Source organism: Strix uralensis, chromosome 1, assembly GCF_047716275.1.
Source record: "Strix uralensis isolate ZFMK-TIS-50842 chromosome 1, bStrUra1, whole genome shotgun sequence".
Taxonomy (NCBI): domain Eukaryota; kingdom Metazoa; phylum Chordata; class Aves; order Strigiformes; family Strigidae; genus Strix; species Strix uralensis.
Genome location: NC_133972.1, coordinates 94,942,405 through 94,960,380, shown reverse-complemented (window position 1 = coordinate 94,960,380; position 17,976 = coordinate 94,942,405). Strand labels below are relative to the sequence as shown.

The 17,976-nt window shown below is 38.8% G+C and overlaps 1 protein-coding gene across 8 annotated transcripts in view; it reads right to left on the bottom strand.

Moving 5' to 3' along the window:
* Positions 1 to 17,976, bottom strand: part of CTNND2 (catenin delta 2) — a 700,247-nt gene that overhangs the window by 152,107 nt on the left and 530,164 nt on the right. For all 8 annotated transcript variants that reach the window (XM_074874338.1, XM_074874348.1, XM_074874370.1 and 5 more), the window contains one exon: positions 922 to 1,135. In XM_074874338.1, coding sequence (XP_074730439.1) covers positions 922 to 1,135 — 214 coding nt within the window. The remainder of the gene's footprint in view (positions 1 to 921; positions 1,136 to 17,976) is intronic.

Below are 17,976 nucleotides of genomic sequence, written 5' to 3'. Positions count from 1 at the left end.
AGAAAATCATAATGGAAATACAGGCATTGTAATATAGGATAATGAAAAGGTCTTAAGATTTTTTATTCGTAGCATTAAATTAACCACTGCATTGATATTAGCAATCAAATAGAATGAAATCACAAAGTGAAAAATCAAAAAAACCATCAACTAGCTTCTGGTTTTCATTATAAATAGGATAGCTTAGGGGCAAGGGGAAAAAAAGTCTCCAAACATTTCAGATCAATGTGTTTGACAGCATTTTTGTATTTCTGACACCCCCTCCCTTGAATTTCATACGGGATAAATTCCAAACAATCTTAAAAAGATCAGATTCTACTATATCAAGAAAAGAAATAGACTCTGCCACTAGCACACTCGGTGTCTAACATACATCACATAGCATGCTATCAAATTTCAGACAAAAGGCTTCAGAAGATGACGCTGTCCATATCTCCAACACGCTTTTTCGTTTTCCTATCAGTACCACAAGAAAGGTAAAAAAACCCCCAGTCCTCCTTCTCACTTATATAGGATATAATAGAAATGAATAACAGCTTCTAAAAAAATTCAGTAAAACCCAACTTCTGCATGTGCAGCCCTACACCAGACAGGAGGGAGAGCAGAGGAGAGCAGAGGATTCCTACCACAACATATCTGTGTACGGAGCACATCTCTCGCAAGAGCATTCACAGCTAACCAAGAAAAAAGTGACCAGCAACTGTAAACATAAACTATGCCTACATCTGTAATCGGTCTGCATGATATTGAATAAAGCTATTTATACATTACATATATCTGAAGGGCTCGAAAGTGTTTTGTTACAGCAAAGAAGATGGTAATAAAATAAAAAGTTACTGATGGAGCAAGTGGCATGCAGCACAGACCTGTGCTTGCAGGGCCTATATAGAGATTGAAAAAAAAATATTGAAAGATTCAAACCTGTGACCAGTTCTCTGATTTCCAAATCTGTAGTCTTGCGGAGTAACCGTACTAATGCTGGGATACCACCACAGTTTTTCAGAGCAATTTTGTTGTCATCATTTGCCTTTCCATATACCAAGTTTCTCAAAGCTCCACAGGCACTACGGTGGACTTCTGTCATCCGATGGTCCAATAGGTCCACCAGTAATTGTATTCCGCCTTGTCTTCTTATCTGAAACAGGCCAAAGGGATAATCATAAAATTAGGGAATGAACACCAGTATTGTATACTATCCAATGTAATTAAGTTGTGGTTTAAGCAGGCTATGTGCCAGCAAAGGTATGCTGGTAGCCCCGCAAAGCTGCTGCGTTACACTGCTCTGACTCCTCACATTATTTTTTCACTGGCAACGTAACTGTACAATGACAAACCTGAACCTCTGTAAAAGCAGCCAAAAGTTAGTGAAGAGTGTTGCCTCATCAAGATTTCTCAAGGTTCAGCAAGGTTTGCCTTGGCAAGGGTTTCTCCTCTGCTGGAGAAACATCATCTGCTTCGGAGTATAACATATCACATGCTAGAGGAAAAAAAACCACAAGACTACAGCAAACCAAAAAAAGCATTTAATATAATAAAGTTTTTAGGAGTCCCTCTTTTTACATTTAATTACTGGGAACGTGAGCAGCTACTGTAGTCTCTGCAAGGATGTTGTATCATGGGAAAAGCAAAGATGAAAGGAAAAGGAGGAAGTCTGCACAAACAAGGATGATGGATAAATCATGGAAAGCTTGTTCTATTATGATTGAGGAAGACCCTTAAGTGATGCAGGAACAGATCTCTTATTCATTCCTAAGGTGGCCTAATTTTGGACCTAATTTTAAGAATCTAGATGGATTCATAACTAACATCCAAGGAATATAATACTTTAGCTTCAAGGAAGTTATACAGATATCTCTATCAAAAAGTTTCTGCATGTGTGTTGTTGGCTAAGGCGCAAAGCAAGCCATGCACTTCAGCTGGCCGTTTTACTACCTCTAGTAATATCTTGCCTAAGACAGTAAAACAGAGACAATTAGTGTTTTCAAAACTGCAGTGAAAGGTGAAACATTAATTTTAGAATCAAAGTTTATGATGAAAAAGTTCTTGGGGCTCTTTGCACAGGGGAGGCTTCAGGGTAGGAAAGCGTTAAACAAAACACACTGAAATGTATTAGAAATTCATGCTCTATCTACTAACTTCAAGATATTTAAGTACAACTGATCTATGGTATTTCATGAATCTAAGAGAAGCTTCAACAAGGCTAAATGCTGGGTCCTGCACTTGGGTCACAACAACGCCATGCAACGCTACAGGCCCAGGGAAGAGTGGCTGGAAAGCTGCCTGGTGGAAAAGGACCTGGGGGGTGTTGGTCAACAGCCAGCTGAATATGAGCCTGCAGTGTGCCTAGGTGCCCCGAAGGACAATAGCATCCTTGTATCATAAATACTGTGGCCAGCAGGACTAGAGAAGTGATCGTCCCTCTGTACTCAGCACTGGTGAGGCCGCACCTCAAATACTGTGTTCAGTTTTGTGCCTGTCACTACAAGAAAGACACTGAGGTGCTGGAGCATGTCCAAAGAAGGGCTGTGAACAAGTCTTATGAGGAGTGGCCGAGGGAACTGGGGTTGTTTAGTCTGGAGAAAAGGAGGGTCACGGGAGACCTTATTGCTCTCTACAACTACCTGAAAGGAGGTTGTAGCGAGGTGGGTGTCAGTCTCTTCTCCCAAGTACCAAGTGATAGGATTAGAAGAAACAGCCTCAAGTTGTGCCATGAGAGGTTTAGATTGGACATTAGGAAAAATTTCTTCACCGAAAGGGGTTGTCAAGCATTGGAACAGGCTGCCCAGGGAAGGGGTTTAGTCACCATCCCTGGGGATATTTAAAAGATGTGTAGATGTGGCACTTAGGGGCATGGTTTTGTGTGACTTGGCAGTGTTAGGTTAACAGTTGGACTCAATGATCTTAAAGGTCTTTTCCAGCCTAAATGATTCTATGATTCATTGCAGATACAGACTGAAAAATGATTCAGTCTTTGAGGTTCCAATTGAGCTATACAAAATCACTCTCTGATAAAACAGAAGTTCTCTTTTTCACCTACTGGCTTATCTGGCATATTCCAGTTTTTGTAATAATAGTAAGACCCAGTAATAGAGCAGTTTTGTAGTTAGAAAGTGTATATACTGAGATGCTACAGTATTAAATTAAAATGTTTTAATGTCTACACAGTTACAAGCACATCGCTGGGCTAAATGCCAAAGTGATAGTGTTTAAACAAAGATATTTTCCCTTAAATCGGCCTCATATCAGTATATCATGTTCAACTTTCTGAGTAATATGCAGGTCACCTGGAAGACTACAGCAGCTGGCACTACATGGAGAGTGGAGACATGTGAATGGACATTGGTAAAATATATAAACTTCAGGCAGAAAAGTTCATTAATCTTTTTGAGAGTTCATGCTTCTACTGCTCAGAGAAACTGTGACATCTTTCAGTTTAGAAACCAGGAAAACAGATCAAAGAGACCTCACTGGACAAAACTTTACCAATGTGAACAGGATGACTTCCTATGAAATAATTTGCTCCTTTCCAAGTCAGGAAGAATTTACCAAGTTTATCTGGGAGGGGCGGGGTGGGGGTGGGGAAACTTGTTTGCTTGTTTTTACAATCTATCACCATTTAATGTTCAGATTAAAATACATTTGTTTCCCCTACTAACCAGACTTTCAAAACCAAGCATACTACATGAAGACCCACCTACATGACAAAACAGACGACATTTACTGAAACAGACTAGGAACAAAAATTTATGCATCAGTTCTACAAAAGGTGAATCAGCCACTGAGCTTCACACTTCAACCTCTGAAAAGAAACAAGATCTGATAGAAGAAAGAACATGCTTAAAAAATACACGAGTTGTTCTGGTGTGATGAGTAATATCAGGAACGACAGAATGAAAACATGCCTGCTGATCTTTGTGAATTATATTTTTAAAGCACAGTATGCTGAATGAATATTTGAATTGCTTCACTGCTAAAAAAAAAAAGATTAAGAGTGAGAAAAAGTATTAACTTTGTAGCAAAAATCATGTTGTGTACTACAATTCATCTGAAGACTCAAGGGCTCTGCCTCTGTTCAGAGGCACGCTGTGCCTGTGCTGTTTTCCCCACTCTCCCTCTCAGACACAGTCAAGCGACAACTCATGCTCCTCAGCAGTTTCTCTACGGCTGCTCTCAGGTGACAGGTTGTGCTATCTTCTGCCCATTTCTAAGGGAAAATGTGTGGTTGTGCCCCATTCAGCTGGTATTCCTGAGCTGCACCTTTTCAGTCATGGTATCTGACAGCACACTAGTATTCAGCTCACGGAACTCCTCCTCTCCCAGGAACCTGAAGTCAGCATCAGACTGAAGTGATTCAAAGATACTTTCTTAAAAGCAAGGGCATTAAATATTAATCTAAAATGCATTTCTGTCACGAAAAAGTAAGGGTAGTACAACAGAAATGAAATGGATGTTACATAACACTTTACCTAACTTGACAAAATTTCTTAAATTCTACTGAAGAAAGAACTTATTCTTACCTGGGAAAGACAAGACTTATTTTGCAAACCTTCTTTGAATTTCCAGGCTCAGATACTTGGCAAAGTTGTTGTGTCATGCAGGCAGAGATGAAGCTGATTCTTCACAACTGGGAGCTCAGCTTCTGATACTGTTCTTTATCTGGACTACTGTCTTGCTTTGTTTTTGTCTTTCCAACAGTGCATTATTCACCAGAAGTCTCACCCCATCTTTGTGTTTCCATCACGTACCTATATAGCTGTTTATATTATTCTCCAGCAGGCTTAACTATGCCTGACAAATTGTGAGGCTGATGAATGTCACCAGAAACTATTTACATTTACGGAAACTGAGGCAAAAGAAATGAAATTATTTGTTCAAGTCCTTTACGGAGTTAAGAGCTGCAGCCTGGAGGACAATTCTGACCTAGTGAGTCTCTTGGGGCAGATCTCATCTGAGCTAAGTTGTCACGGCTCCAGTGAGTTCAGCAGCACTGCTGCCAAATGTCTTTGCCAAGAATACTGGGATGGGTGGGTAAGCAGCACTTTGCACCAATGGGGCATTAAATTGCACTCCCCCAAAGGACTTTCGATAGATACTTCTGTCTCTCTCCTGACTTTACATGAAGAGAACATTTCTTAATGTAATATTTATTGACACATCAGAGGCTGCTGCCTTTCTAGGAGAAAAAGAAAAAAGAGTATGCCAGAGTCTGCTTGCCTACCACAAGCAAATAAACAGCGTAGTACCAAGTTGTCAGGAGATACAGGAGACAAACTCTGTTCTCACACAGACCAATCCCAGAGAAACCACTTCTGAAGTCAAAAGAATGACCTTCAACTCTGCAGCACAACTGAGTTTGCCCAGTCATATCATAAAGTTCATTTTTCCTGTTTCAAATATATTGTCCTTTTTTTACACCATTTCTTCTCAAAATTAAAAAAAAAAAGTGCATCAGACTAGATGTATTAAAAATGCTGGGTGAGTCTGTGTCGCGGTGTTTCTCGTGACTCTTAATCCATGGATACTGTTAATTTCCGAATGTTTTTTTTTCTCACTAGAAATATTTTGTGCACGTCTTTGGAAGATACTGTTAGAGAGAGAGCTGTTAAATACATAAAACAGGCTGCATTCTTTCACATGTGGCATTATGGAGTGTATGGCAAATCCTATGAGGACCAGGAAGCCCAGCATGCATAAACCTGAATTCATTCTGTTGAGCTTTCCTAATAAATTATGAATCTATGCTGTGTAGTGTAAACCTATGCTGATCAAAGTAAAAACTGAAAGAATTGAGATTACATGAATTTTGCCACAAAAAATTTCCACGGAAGAATGCACAGAGATGCTTTCGTCTGATGAATCACTTGTTTACTTTTTCCAGGAAATTTTTAAACTTTCCTTTTAAAGTTCACCCTCCACCATTAATGTTATTATCTACTGGCTGGTCAGAAGCACTTGCTCTGGTCAAGTCCCATGATGTCATGACACAGACAGACAGGACAGGAAAAGGTGCCACACTCTCTGGTCCACAGACTGATAAGAGTGCACTCGTGTCAACTTGATACCAGAGTTTTCTCCTCTGGCATCATATGAAGTTTGTTTTTGCATTGCATCTGAGAACATATCTGCATCCACACTATGCAGATACAAGATGAATTTGGACTCAAGAAAGGGTTTAAACCAGTGCTGGAGGCAGTGAAGATGTTAATTTTATTCCTAATAGGGAGAGCCTGGCTGTCTCATGCCAAGAGTCTTTGAGAAATGTCATTTATCAGTTTCAAGGCTGACCTTTGATGCAATGGCATTTACCACAACAAATTTTCCATGACAGTGGACTGTTAGATATTTAATCTACCAGGAGTTACACGTGACCAGCCGGAGGCATACGCATTGGTAAAACAAGTCAATAATACATTGATAAATACCATGATATGTCTGAAACAATATAGATATAATTCATTACTGTAGGATTTTAGCACATTTGACAGCTTGCTTCCTCATTTTATACAAGAGATTTGATGGATGTGTGGAAAGAAAAGAAATGTAGGATGTGAACGGTATGTAGATACCTGGAATGTAAGGACACCTGTTTTGTGAGGACATCTGGTCATGGCTGTCCAGCATATAGAGATGACACAGAAAAAGTAGTAAACCACACTTATGTAGGCAAACCCTACAGAACAAGAAACAATACCAAAGACCAGGTCTGCGAGGTCACTGGTCGATGGGCTGCTGAAGGAACCGCTCAAAGGCTTGGAGAGATTCAGCCTGAGCTTTGTTAAGTGGTAAGGGGGGTGTGGGGCACACAGGGAGGAATGGATGACAGGGTTATCATGGGTCCCATGGGAAAGAGCATGGTTATGGGATGCTTTCAAGGGATTGTGCAATGTGTAAAACATATGGGATGTTTAGCAGAAGGGCAAAGGTAGGAAAAGGGAGACATCCAAATGCATGGGGGAGGAACAACATGGGAAAATACTGAGAAGGGTGTGATGAAAGGGGCTGGTCATGTATAAATAAGTTGTGCTTCAGTATGGTTGTTCAGCCAAACCCTGTGCCTGATCGCTGCGGTCTGTTCTATCTTCTTAATAAACCTAATTCCTAACATTTTCCCTGGATGAGGATGGTCTACATACTGTGTTCACATAATGCTAGTGAACCTCAAGCTGGAACAGCTGATGAGCAGGACAGGAGATCTGGGGAAGAGCTATCAGAGACACTGTAGATCGAGGGGACAGGTACCGGCAAGACCAGGGTCTGAGGATATGCTACTAGGCAGACCAAAGGTTTGAGCCAGCTACCAGAGAGACCTCTTTGAGTCTGTGTGTGTGTGTGAGATAAGACCTGCCAGCAAGCTTTGAGACTGATAAGCCAGAGATTAAGGACCACATATTATTGTCCGTGTTTGTGTGACCACTGCTTTGAGTGCATGGGGTGCCTGTGTAGGCACTGTTCTCATGTTCGTGTTGATTTGTTGTGTGATCTAAGCTTCTTTAACATACATACCTAACAAAATTAATAGGGATGCTTTTATTTCTAGGATGATCCATATCCGATTAACTTCTCGTTCATTTATTGTATTGGTTTCGTAGATATGTAATTTAGGTTAGTATATACCACACTATGCTCGAAATTTTAACTGGGTTACATGTTCAGCCTTACGTCATGTTCACTGAAGAATACCGAACAAGAGAAATCAGCAGCTGGCTTGTTAAGCTAGTCTAACAGAGAAGTGCCCACCTTCTGATGCAATGCCACAATACATCCTGCTTCATTTCCAAGCAGCAGTTAAGAATTTGGTCTCGATCACTCTGAACACTACTAAGACTAATCCCACAGACAGGAGGAGATGGTTCATGCAGCATTCAAGCACTACTCTTATACAAAGGATACCTCAGAGTCAGAGGATTGAATACAGAGCTCCATTAAATAAAAATCCAGAGACTTCCCCGAGGTATATCTGGCTCTCTTTGGGAAAGTTATCTGGATCTACAGCTCTCAGTACATCCTCCTTGCTTTGCATTACAGTGGTTAAATATAACCTTTACTATTTTTGAGACTCTCTGGTCAAAGGATACTTTCTGTGCTCTAAAAAGAACTGACAGAATGACTATAAACATGGGACATCTCAGAAGAAAAAAATTCAGTGTAAGTATTGTAGGAAATATTGCAGTCTTCTTAATTTACCTTTTACTTTTCATGACAAATGCATGCCAAAGCTTGCACAAATTGTAACACAGCTTGAAACTGAATTATTGTCAGATGTAAGCAGTAACAGCATTACAGTCCATGACCTTAATTGACAAAACATGCTACCTGTCACTGATTCAGCACAGAAGCCACGCTGTTCCTCCAGGCTCTGTTTAAAGTCTAACAATCGGATGTGAAAACCCGACTGGCTTGCTTCCCTGGGGATGGGGAAGGTTTGCCTGAAAAGTGAGGATAACCAGGACTGTCAGACTGAGCAGAATTCATGCTTTGACTTACAATCAAAAGTATTATTTTCTTACATTTAGAAGGACAGATAACTTCTCAAATACAAACAAAATATAGGTGAGTGATCTTGTTTTGTATCAAGGTATGAGAAAACTGGCCCTGGAATCTGGCTGTTGCTTATGGCTTTGCAACAGCAGAAGCAAAGTCAAAGCAAATAGACATTAGCTGTTTTGATTGTTACTATGGTTTTGAACTGTGTTTTGAAATGAGAATTATTCTATTCCTTCCAGCAGCAAAGAAGAGAAGCAAAACCCTTTCTTTCAGTCACTGCAGAATGGAAATTCCCTCTTCCATCCCTTGGAAGGCTGTAAAAATCAGAGCTAGATACAAAAAGGAAGAAAAGTGAAGCTTCAAGTTTTAAACAGTTTAGCCAAAGACTGTTAGATAATGAAGTATTCCAACACAGCCTAAAAATATTGCTGTGATAGAAACCAAAACACCCTTCCTCTTCTATTTATACTCAGCAAGTGGGTATCTGAGATATTGTTCAAATTTTGCCAGTAGGTATAACTGGAACATCCTCTTCTGCATTTAATTCTGACTACTCTGCCTTACAAAGTAAAATATAATGGAAACAGAAGAGGATTAAGAATAGGTGACAAAAATTGTTAGAGACTGACAGAGTGATAAAGTGTGTTTCTAAAATAACACAATCTCCTCTTCCCAATAAGATATTAAGTATTCCTCTATTAACAGCTCTACAGTCCTAATCTGAAGATTAATTTATGGTTAAATGCTTACTTTCCACATTTTTCTTAATAATCACTTTTGAATAACTCTTCATCCAAAGTAGGTGAAGGAAATCTAACAACAATCAGGCCTTTTTAGATATCATAGATATTAATTGCCAGCTTAATTGACACAACATGCTGCATCATCCACCACTTATTCTGTGACATTTCCATTATTAAGAAAGCATGTTTCAATATATCAAAATACAACTGTTTAAACACATGGAATTATTTTTAATGCCACTGTGTTACATATGGAACAGAACTAAAACCCAACTGACTGCTAGCACAGGTGACGGTATATAGCCAATAAACTCCAAATTAAAAGGACAATCCAATTTAAGTCTGCTTCTGGAAATTTTTAGTAATAATTGGTTTTAAGTCTTAGATGCTGGTTTTCTAACCAGCAGACTAAGCGCTTATTATTTCACATGGAAATGGATTCTGAGCAATTCTGTTCCATGGGTGCAGGAAGGAGAAGCTACAAGTGAGCAGAACCAAATGTCAGAAGCGTTTTTAAAGAGTGGCAGGCAGTGTAGTGTTTCTGGGACACTCTTTGGCTACGGGCATCCTGCTCCTCTCAGGCTCACCGTTTGAGCAGGCCAGCGGTGCCCACACAGATCAGGGCATTACCGGGAAGTCCAAGAGGCCGCTGCCCACACAGCAACTTGACTACACTGACTGGTTATACACAGTATCCATGAAATTATTACATTTCTAGATTTTTTTTACAGCAATTCCAAATCCTCTCCATGAGACATCTCTGTAACTTGTTTTTGCCTTGTTTACATTACTAAAATGACTTTCATCTAAGAGGAAAAAAACCCACTATTTTTTGGGGACGGGTTTGGAAGATGGGCAGCCTCACCCCCAGCTAGTTTCAGGGGCCTGATTCCTAAAACTTAAAATGGATGTGAAGGGAAGGAAACAAATCTCCATCAAAACAGAATATGGGAATAGTATTTAGTACAGTATGTCTCTTAAGATAAATATACTGGTTCAAACTTTAATTCCTCTCCACTATTTCTCCTGATGTGCCTACGGAACAGCAGGTAGACAATACAAAATCCGTACTCTGCAAACACACATGAGATGTATTACAGACAAATTTACCTGTAACATCATAGGGTAATTTAGTCTCATTAGCAAAGTAATTTGCTACAAGTTTAAAAAAGTGCTGAGCAATTTTAGCTTAAAATAGAGTGGAATGTTATGCAAATTGCTGCATTAGCTCCGAAGTTAATTTGTTTAAGTAATCTAAATCAGGGTTTGGATCTAGGTCCCATTTAAGAATGGTTTTGTCATTAGGACTTGTTAGATCAGACACAAAGGCAACATAAAGCTGTGAACAGGCATAATTTAAATAAATTCAACCATTGGTACATATACAATGTTCTGCTTTAAGTTAAATAAGAATTGTTCCCTGTGTGCTAAACTGCAGCACGTGGAGAAAGAAGGGGATCTTTTTTATCATGAGGAAGCACAGCACGGGGTCAATACTCAGAAGCTTTTCTTCTGGGAGTGCATATTCTGTTACCAAGTATACATTTGTTTTTCCCTGTGTCTCTTAAGTGACCTCTTTAGATCCTGGGATCTATGTGTGGCATTAACACAGACTTGAAAACATGTTCTGAACAGGAGGAGACTCAAAATCATGTTCTAAAATTGCCCTGAAAATGTATGAATAAACGTGCTGCTTTCTCAGGCAGTAAGCCTTAATGTATTCTGCACTGTGATACATTTTTTTTTTTCATGCTTGGTAGGAAGGCTATGCCTATTATAAATCAAGGTTTTAGCATGATTTTATTTTTTACTAAAAAAATCTCCAGCTAGGTGTAAGTTACCTATAATAGTAAAGCAGTTTACCCTAACACTCCTAAAAAACATTAAATTTGTAGGCCGACACAAGCATCCTATTCTAAATCTAAACATCAAGCATTAATAGGATCATCCAAATAACACTCCTAACCGCAGGTGTAGAGGTGACCTAAAGTGCTTGTCTGACTCTGAAGGTATCAGAAAAGCAATTTTCAATCCCACTGTTAAAAGCAGTATCTCCTAAAATGAACAGATCGGCATTGACCTGCATTAGACAAGCTTCTCAGCTTTTGAATCACTGGGGGTATAAACTAACACTGAGGAATGCACGCAAATTGGGAAAAATACACAGAAGCCAAAGCTCTTAGAAGGTATTGTAATTACTTGATTTTAACTCGGGGTCTTTGCTTTTCAAAACAGTCAAAAAAAGCACAACACTAAAGAAGGTTCAGCAGTGTGCACTTTATAGATAATGCAATGGTGATATTAATTTAGGATGCAAAAGACACTGGCATCACTCAAAGCACCGATCTAGTACTGTCTGAAGTTAAATGAAAAATCATTAACGCCAAGAGTTTGGATCATTCACTGTCTGGTATTTAAAAAGAATTCAGCATCTACTTGAGAATGAAGGATACATTTATTATTGGGGAAAAAAAATCAACATATATACCTCACCTAAGAACATCCTGATATTCCTATAACCAGATTCCTAGTGAAGCTAAACAAGATATAGAAAATTCAACAATTTTTTTTATGTGAAGAAAAAGCAAGTTTTTTACACAAATGCAGTAGGTCAGTGCTTAAAATATTCTAACAGTAGCAGAGGACACCAACTTAGATGAAAATTTCTGAAGCTGTAGTTACCTATATCCAGTTAAGCATATTAGTAGTGGGACTTAGTCAATGTGAACACAAATACCATCTTGGAACAAGGTGGTCACCAATTCGACCACAGAAAATTCCTTTTTTCAGTCATTTATGCCCAAACAACAGAACAAATCTATCTAACGTTTCAGCTCCAACTGGGAATTCAAAAAGATCCTTTTTTAATGTTTGCTGTAGCTATCTCAGATAGTATGCCTCACAGAATAAACAACACACCACTTCTCAGATCAAAATACATTTACAATTTATTAGAGCAAGCATCATACTGCCCCCTGATGACCTCTGCTCCGATGACATTCTCTACTGAGATATAAATGAAGGGTATTCTCTCCTTATAACTGATGTATTATCCACCAAAGAATCTCTCAGTCACATGAGAATTTTCTGTCTTAAAGCTGAAGTATCTGGGGGGGCAGTTACTGCCTTGAAAGCTAATGAGTGCATTCTCACTACATCCCTCTTTGGCAGAAAGTTTAGCTAATAGAAACTCAGGCACATAAAATTAAATTCTTTGCCTAAGGTCACAAAGGCAGGCTGTGGCACAGCTACGACTAACAACCTGCAGAATCTTTCCTCCGTCTTCCCATTTATGTATTATAAATGGAGTAAGTTAACACAAGTAAACCTGCCTCATATCTAATGTACTTTGCAATATCCACAGTTCAATATGCAAAATTATATATATAGATAAAAGTATGTATTATAATAAAGAGTGTGTGTGTTTGCCAGTGCAAACCAGTGCACTGGTTTGAATATTTTTTTCCCTTTGTCCAACTCAGGTTCTCTTTGCCTTCTAAAATCCTCTGCAACCTTAGTCCAACTTTCTTCTAAATCTTCTATACTCTTTGAAATAGGGGAGGACCAGAACTTCATGCAGTATCCAGGACATGTGTAACACAGACTTGAAGAAGGCCCCAGCAATGTTCTCTGTTTCATTCTCTATTGCTTTCCTGACACTTGACCTTTCATTTGCTTGTTAAGACTGCCAATAAGCTTCAGATTACACTTTCCAAAAGCTGTCCAGCATAACTCGACCTCTCTTTTTCAATCAGCAGAATACAGAAAAAGCATACAGAAATGAGGAACAAGTGAAATAACCATCAAAAATAGTGCCACCTCACTGACAATGGACTAACTCTGCTTACTACTCTATAAAGCTTGTGAGTTGCAGCAATTTTTCAGTTGCTCCTGGATGTAAGAACAGTAGAATAGCAGTTTTGAAAAAAAATATCACCCAGAACTTTTGTGCATGGATTAAGGAGTGTGTTCCTCTCTTTAGGGCTTTGCTTGGTTAACCATGTGCCTGCAATACGTCTAGTGAAGCAAACAGCCAGATCCAGCAGTGCTGCTGACACAGGTGGGCAGCATTCCCACCCTCTCTTCAGCAACTGTGGTAGCAGCAACAGCTCAAATATATGTGGATGATTTGGACCTATTGTGTCATTTATTATCGTGCATGAACTATTTCTTTATATATGTTTAATGATCCTTATAGTGGGCATTCCAATCCCTACTTTTTATACAGAAGAGTATGCAGGAACAAGTCAAATCTGTTTGTGAAACTAAAAAATGTTATTATATTCCAAATAACTTTTCAAGCCATATCCCACAGACCTAATGCATTTCTGTATCTGCCTGAACCAAGGTCCCTACAAGATACCAACCATAGGAATGTCAGTCATTTATCAGTAAGTAGTACTTTTCTGGGCTGAGAAGGAATCTGGCCCATGACCGGTAAAAAATGGACAGAACTTCAGAATTTCAAAATGGATAATTGTTATATCTTGTTTTTAATTGTCTTGTTTTTTCTTTTATTCCTTATGTGGTATGAGTCATACTCTTGGTTATACCAGTGCAAACCTTAGAAGAGCAGGATTTACTTCAGCAGCATTACTATAAATTTACTCTGAGATTACATTAAGGAATCTCTGGTTCAAGCAACTTCAAATAGTTGTCTGCAGTGGCTTGACAGAGGTAGGCATTTTAATTTTAGAGCCTTAGGTGTCCCTATGCCTCTACAAACCTGTGCCTTCTGCTGCAACCACTCTCGGTAGCTTAGTAACAGCCAGTTCTGTATTTTTAAACACATTTTGGAGATCATTTGATGGTCTTCACCTTATAAGTTTCATTTGGCATGGTCTTTTCTATCAGGACTACAATTCACCTTATTAAAATCATTTTTCTGCCAACCTTTTTAGTACAGATATGTTGAGAAAGCATCAAATTACAGATACTGATATTGATCTAGGTTATTTAATTTCTATATATAGCATGCAAAGTCTTACCATGGCTTGCTGGATGATGATAACAGTAACAAAAAAATATGCTCTACAATAGGAAAGTAATCCTCTGCATTCACACATCAGCCTAATAAATCAGAGAAGCAATTGGCAGAAGGGTTATGAATAGAAAGAAATTCATGGCACATATAGTAGAACATTACACTGCTTGAAAAAGTTACAAATATATTTATTGCCCATTCAAAATGTGGGAACATCATATTACTTATGCCAAATGACACTGTCTTTCAGTGTATTACCCTTCCTTCCCTACCACCTAATACTTTCAGATACAAAAGATAAAGCTTTTACAAATGTTTTAATACAACTGGGACGTTTCTTCCTCAAACCAGTGGAGAGAGATTCATGACACAGTGCAGTGTTCTTCTGTATCTGCTGCATGCCACAGAAGGTAGCACGAAGGCATTCATCTTGCACACATAATACTGATTTTTTTTTTCTCTCCTCTTAACTGTGTGAAAAGCATTATCACCAGATGTTCACATCTGAATTTTCTGGCTAATTGAATTTATTGCCTAAAAATTCTCTTATACGTGGTTACTCATGCAGAGGCAAACTCTGGCTGCCCAGAGCTGAAAAAGATAGAAACCTTTAGCCAGCATCTTCACCTCCTGCGAGGCAGACACTGTCGGAGCGAGTGCTAAACCCAGATAAACAGGTCTAGACAGGTTTTGTTCAAGACCTCATTCATTCCCTTCAGCCCACAAGAAGATCAGTGCCAGGCCCCTAAATGGCAGGTCAAACTCTGTATCCCAAAGATGTTTGCAGACACTGCTAACAGTGTAGCACATAAACTCAATAGTCCAGACAACAGCAGCAAAGCTGCAAATATCCGTATGAAGCATAGACAGTCGTTAATAATTTAAAAAAATTATTTTGGCTTGCTTTGGCTCTAAATTACCATTGCTGGCTATTTACTAGTATCATAGAAAAATGTATTTAAAGAGGAGCTTCTGGGAAGAGTGGGCAAAACTTTATCCATTTGGCTATTCCCTGGAGATGGAATAACTTGGCAGTGGTGGGGGAGGAACATGAAAGCAGGGTAAAGCAGTGTGTGGAGTAAAAATACTGATACATATTCTCAATATTAAGCCCACCATTTTGTTAATGTTTTCAGTCACTTTGTAAATTAATTAGATTCAGTCTCTTTGCAAGATCAGAGAGAATGATGGCATGCTACAAAACAACTGAAAACAACAGGAAGACAACAAGCAAAATGTCTAATTTTTGCTTATCTAGCATTAACTCAGAAAAAACCAACCACAACTAGAATTTCCATTACATGTATGAAAAAATATACTCTTGTTTATTTATTTTTTAAAACCATGTCAGTTTACAGGACTGTACTTCATTCCCAGTTGAGGCTATTTTTCAAAAGCAATTAATTTTGAAATGTGAATGAAATAAACCCAAAACATTAATCAAGATCCTTAGCAGGGCAGAGGAGTGAAAGACAAGAACTGGCCCTTGCAATCTGCCACTACTTTGCTGTGCAGTCTTCAGTTAACATCCTAACTCTTCAATTTCCTCTTTTAACAGAATGTTACTCCCGTGGGGCTTGTCATTAATTCATTTATTGAACAACTGTAATATTTTCTTAATCTTGCATCAAGTGAAATATACGCCAGGTGCATAGTAAATCATGATTATAATTCAGGCACAGTATCCTGACAGTGAAATCAAGAATAACCATGGTTAAATGACCCCAGAGGGATCCCAGAGTGTAAAATGCCACTCCTTCTGTGCTACAGAAAGCACAGATTGTAGGGCACAGCACAGCACTCAGTGACATTCATTAATACTCAGTCTTAATAAATGTAAGGACTGTGCACAAAACAAAGACGTGCACTCTATCACCAGAAGAAATAAATGTCATAAAATGATAGTGCATAAATTAGATGGTGAAACTGAACGGTGAATGCATTCAGAAATGCTTCTGAAAGCAAGACTATCAGTTTAAGATTTAATTCCCTGATAGAAGGTGGGCTTTTATGCCTTTTTTTTTTTTTTTTTAAAAGTGAAAAGGCCTATCATTTTATGGTTAACTATGTTTCTGGAATTTATTACCAAGTAAAGACAATTTATTAGCAAGAAAAAACAGACTGATATATTCTGATAAACATTATTTAGTAACTCAGTGTTGGACTCTAGACTGGGAGAGAAACAGAATTACAATACTTTAATGCTAGTGAAAGTGTGGGTTTTATTAGCATTATTCTAAATAATGTTTTAAGACCATTAAGAGTGTAAGTAGTCTTAACAACAGTGTTAACATAGACTATTGTGTCAAGACCACTGCAGACATTTCTGCCTCATCTGTTTTAGTTAATATTAAAGAGGGAAAATGGTCAGCCACAAGCTTGTATTACAGGCAATGAGTTAATGCTTCTTTGATTCACACAATTCAAACTAAAAGAGAGTATCATGGAGATAGCATGAAGGGATACCCAAAGCAGACATATTAGACACTTCAAACTAGCACTGTACTTACTGAAATGCTATTGAATATACTCCCTTGCACACCTATCAGTAGAGAAGGGCTTGAAGTGCAGAAATCATTGTTTTACTCAGGAGAAACAGACTATTTACATCTGCCTTCCTTAACACAGAAATACATCTCAAGTCACTGACTGTTGGAATAAATAAAATGGAAGGGAGCAGAGAGGTTACAAGAGGTTACATAGGTCTTAAAATGGGATCAAATAGGGCTGATTTAAAAAAAAAGCAGTAGTAATAGCAGAAAACAAAGGTTGCTTTCAAAAAATCTGCTATGGAAAGAAGGTGAGACAAGCCATAGTTAGCATATCAGTGATGAGATCTTGATCATGGGAAAAAAAGGGCTTTGTTTCCATATATCTAAGAAAATAGAGCATCCATCTGTTCCAGGTTTGTGTTTTATGAATCTTCCAACAGAATAGGGGAAAAGATGTCTTCAGCCCCTATACCCACTGCAAATTAATGTGACTGCAAGAATGCCACAAGATGCATGGTGCCAGGCAAACTGGAGACAGAAGGACCACTGGGACACAGCCTTGCACCCTCCCCTTTCAACCCAAGGGATGGGAGAAAGCAGGGATTTAGGACACCATGTGAGAGCCTGTCACCAGTGAGGATCCAGTATCGTGTGTCCAGCCCTGTGGAGCATCAACCGCCACTGCCTCCTTCAGGCAGCTTTCTACCTCCTGCAGCAGCCACTGATGAAACAAGAAGCACCTGAGAGTCCTACAACAGATGACCGGGACAAATCCTCTCCCACACTTGCTGCTCAGCCAGGGCACACCTTTGCTCTCATGGATGTCTGTGTTGAAGAGTAGGATTTGGCATTTTTGGCACCATTTGAGTGTATCATAAAAGCACCCAGAATGAAAGCAAAGAGAGACAGTCCTCACAAACGTTTTCAACCTGAAACCACACAGGTGTTCATATTGACGGGCTGTTGCCAACTTACAGCCTTGAGAAGAATAAAAGCAAATAATCGAAGTAGAATAAAGTTATCATCCACATTTTACAGGAGAGCCTATGGTCATGCAGGGCTAAGAATGGACCTAGGGCTTGAAACTTAGTCAAGTGCTTTCAGTATAAACCTACTTTATTTCAAGTATATTCAGATATACAGCTTTTACTTAATCTGTTCATAATTTATGACATCTTCACATATTTATCCCATCTTTCTCTTCTCTCTCTGGTTACAATGAAACATAAATATGTAATATTTTGTGTCACAGCATGATAGAGTGAATTTGAGC